Genomic DNA, 3,515 nt, shown 5'->3' on the forward strand with positions numbered 1-3,515 from the left:
GGCAGAGGGGAAGTCTCAGAGGGCCGACCCGTAACGAACCTGCCCTCCTTTGCAATGTCCCCGCTGCACCCCAAACCCCTCCTTCTTTCCCTGCCCTGCCCCCACCGCGGCGAAGCCGGACCGCCGGCGGAGCCCTCCCCTCCCCCAACACGCCAGGTCCGGGTGACTGCGGGTGCGCGGGGGAGGAGCGGGAGGGGCCCAGGCGTTGCTGACACGTGGGGAGCGAGGAAGCGTCGGAGGAGGAGGGGTCGGGTGTGTGGGTGGGTGTGTCCGCGAGTGGGAGAAACCAACCAGACCACCTCAGAGTCGGCGTGTTTTCGTGCTGGTTACCGGGCGGAGGAAGGACGCAGCTCTCCCCGCTCCCGGGAACCCCTCCTGGGTAGGTAACTGGGAGCAAACGCCAGAAGGCTCCTCCCGCGGCCCTGCACCGCCCGCGACCACCCGCAGCCCAGCCCCTGCTCGCGCGTCACCCCACCCCGGCTCGGCGCGGTGGTAGGGCCCGGCGTCGACGTCACCCATTGTTTACAAATCACCCGGAGCCGGTAGGATTCCGGCTCCCGCGGCTGCAGGCGCGCGGCGTGAGTGCCTGGTGGGCTCCCGCTTCCGCGTCCATCCCGGCCCCGGCCCGGGCCCCGCTTCGGCCTCACCCCCGCGCCCCGCTCCGCCGCGACCCACTGAGTCCTGCCGGCCGCCGAACTCCGGGTGCCCGGGCGGGGGGCCATGCCGTGCCGGAGGGAGGAGGAAGAGGAAGCCGGCGAGGAAGCGGAGGGGGAGGCGGAGGAGGAGGAGGAGGACAGCTTCCTCCTGCTGGAGCAGTCGGTGACGCTGGGCGGCTCGGGCGAGGTGGACCTGCTGGTGGCCCAGATCGGCGAGACGCTGCAGCTGGACGCGGCGCAGGACAGCCCGGCCTCCCCGTGCGCGCCCCCGGGGCCGCCGCTGCAGCCCCCGCGGCCTCCGGCGTCGGTGCGGGCGGACAAGGCCCGGCCGCCGGCGCTGCCGCTGCTTCTGCCGCCGGCGCCGGCCGAGTCGGTGGGCCCGGCGCCCCCGGGAGCCCTGCGCTGCGCCCTCGGGGACCGCGGCCGCGTGCGGGGCCGGGCTGCGCCCTACTTCGTGGCCGAGCTCGCCGCAGGCCCCAGCGCGCTGCCGGGGCCGTGCCGGAGAGGATGGCTGCGGGGCGCCGCCTCCTCCCGCCGCCTGCAGCAGAGACGATGGCCCCCAGCCGGGACGCGCGCCCGCGACGACGATCCGCACCGGCTTCTGCAGCAGCTGGTGCTCTCGGGGAACCTCATCAAGGAGGCCGTGCGGAGGCTCCAGCGAGCCGTCGCTGCCGTGGCAGCCACGAGTCCCGCGGGCGCCTCTGGGCCCGGAGGCGGCCGCAGCGGACTGGATCCTGTCGCCCTGCAGCCTTCCGGCGCCTTACACTGACCCGGGGCCCTGAAGGAGGAAGAAGACGCCGCTGCGCAGACCCAACAGCGTCCTGCCCTCCCCAACACTGAGCTGAAGCCGCCGTCGCCGTCCTGGGAGTAACCGCCCAGGCTGCGGGAGACGCGTGGGGAGAGACCTCAAAGCGAGAAGTTACCGGCCCCAGCGAGGCTGTCGGAGAACCAGAGCATGGAGAAATGCACCGGCCAGGGCGCAGAAGTGCCGCGTGAGAATTTCCCTGGCCACCTCAGCGCCAAGGACCTGGGATAAACTGGGAGAACTGTGGCAGCTACTTGCATCGACTTGTGCCTGACTTAACCCTTGGGGGCGTCGTGTACTGGATTGTTTAAAGATTGGGCTCCAAGGGGCGGGTATCGCCAGGGCTTTATAACAATACTTGAAAACTAATGATACGCATACATTTTCTTTATTTTCCGGTGGAAGAGCTTAGTGGAAACGGTGCTACAATTGCTGTGCAAAGAAATTCCGGGGGGAAGAAGAACGTCAAAGCCTGTTGGTGTGTGGGTTGCCATCACCCCCTTCTTCCCACCTAATTGGTGTTTGGTCGGGGTGGGAGATGGGAGGTCCTGTTGGGGGTTGGAGGGAGGTGGAGAATTTTAAAGGTGGGTAGAGTTGGGAGTTGAATGTGGACTTTTAACTGACTTGACCTTGCCACCTGTGGTTCAAGGTCACAGTTTGCTGTGTGCAAAAGGTTGTGGGGTTCCTGGGAGAGCTAAATTCACCCCTGTGACTTTTCTTTCTCTTGCTCCAAGAAGAGCCATGTGTGTGCTTTGCTACCTGCTACCTCTTGGAGTCCGTGGAGGACAAGCAGGCAGAGAGGGACAAATGGGAGAGAGTTATTTGTGTTTTGCTGTGCTTTCCTCTTTCCAGAACTCCTCCTCCTCCCGTGGGGCCACTCTTGGCTGTGCCATGAGATTTCTCAGAAACAGTCATAGACAGTCTCCCCTGTCCTCCCAGCCAGACTTTCTTATTCCACCCGTTCTGGGGTCTGCATGGGATAGATGAGACCCTGGCCGTTTTTCTGCTCCGTTCTGGCCGTCTCTGGAGCTGTGGGCCTGAGCCTTGGTGTGGGTCCTCACCCTTCACAGTTTCCTCCTGTCACCAGCTCTTCTTGTGAGTGACTGAAACCGTGTTCAAAAATGTGACTCTCCGAGAGGAGAACCCGCTGGCTTTACCCTTGTGAAACTTGACGGCACTTTAAGTATAAAGTGCCACCCCCACTCTTAAGGTAGCTAAACCAATTTTAAAAAACAGATTCAATGGCTTGTTCATCCTCCAGATGTAGCTGTTGACGTACACTTCGCACCGAAGTGTCAGAAATTGTGGTGGTCCTGATTTATAGGATTTCTTAATTAAAATGTCTGCTGAATAAATTTGGTTTTTGTTTTGGAGCGTGCTTTGGCTTTTTGGTGGAGGGTGTGGGGGGGGGGACACCTAGGGGCTATCTTCGTAATGGAGAGTGTCCTGGGGGGTGCACCTGGGCAAATGGTGGGAGCCACCTTTGCGCAGTGTAGAATATTGGTAGGGCTGCTGTCCCTCATTTTTTCCGGGTTGATGTTCCACAAGATCAGAGGATTGAGTCCAGGTTTTTGAAACTGCTAGATGGGCTTTTGTTTTCCAAGCTGGAGGACAGAGGCCAAGTGACTCGCTCTGTCTGGAGAGGGTGGAAGAAGCTGATTTTCATCTGAATTTTTGTATGTGAAGAATGGGGAGGACACAGGCAAAGCCACCCTGTTTCCTTTCTCTCACCACTGACCCAGTCTTGAGCTATGGGCCAGGAAAGGAAAAACGGTTTCATAGCCATGCATTTGGTCTTGTAAATGGTTTTGGTTAGAGCAGGTGGGGGTTGGATTGAATTGAATAGAGCAGGTTGGGTTGAATTCCTGACCTCAGGCCCATCTTCCCAGGCGTGGAACTCTTGAGTTCCTACTTGCTGCAGCCCAGAGGTCTGCCAGCCAGCTGCATTAGGTGGTGGTCTGCTTAGCAGCTCTTCCTCCCTGGCCTGCCCACCACTCACCCACGCTCAGGCCGCCAGAGAAAGCTGGTGCTCTGTGACTGACTCAGCTCTGCGG

General features: G+C 61.5%; 1 protein-coding gene across 1 annotated transcript; it reads left to right on the top strand.

Moving 5' to 3' along the window:
- The first annotated feature begins 282 nt into the window (after nt 1-282).
- Nucleotides 283-2,834, top strand: FRAT2 (FRAT regulator of WNT signaling pathway 2). The gene has a single exon (XM_045068769.1). The coding sequence runs from the start codon at nt 721-723 to the stop codon at nt 1,423-1,425; it is 705 nt and encodes a 234-aa protein (XP_044924704.1). The 5' UTR covers nt 283-720; the 3' UTR covers nt 1,426-2,834.
- Nucleotides 2,835-3,515: the final 681 nt, after the last annotated feature.

This window comes from Mustela putorius, unplaced genomic scaffold (genome assembly GCF_011764305.1).
Source record: "Mustela putorius furo isolate JIRA1106 unplaced genomic scaffold, ASM1176430v1.1 tig00003909_pilon_pilon_pilon, whole genome shotgun sequence".
Taxonomy (NCBI): Eukaryota; Metazoa; Chordata; class Mammalia; order Carnivora; family Mustelidae; genus Mustela; species Mustela putorius.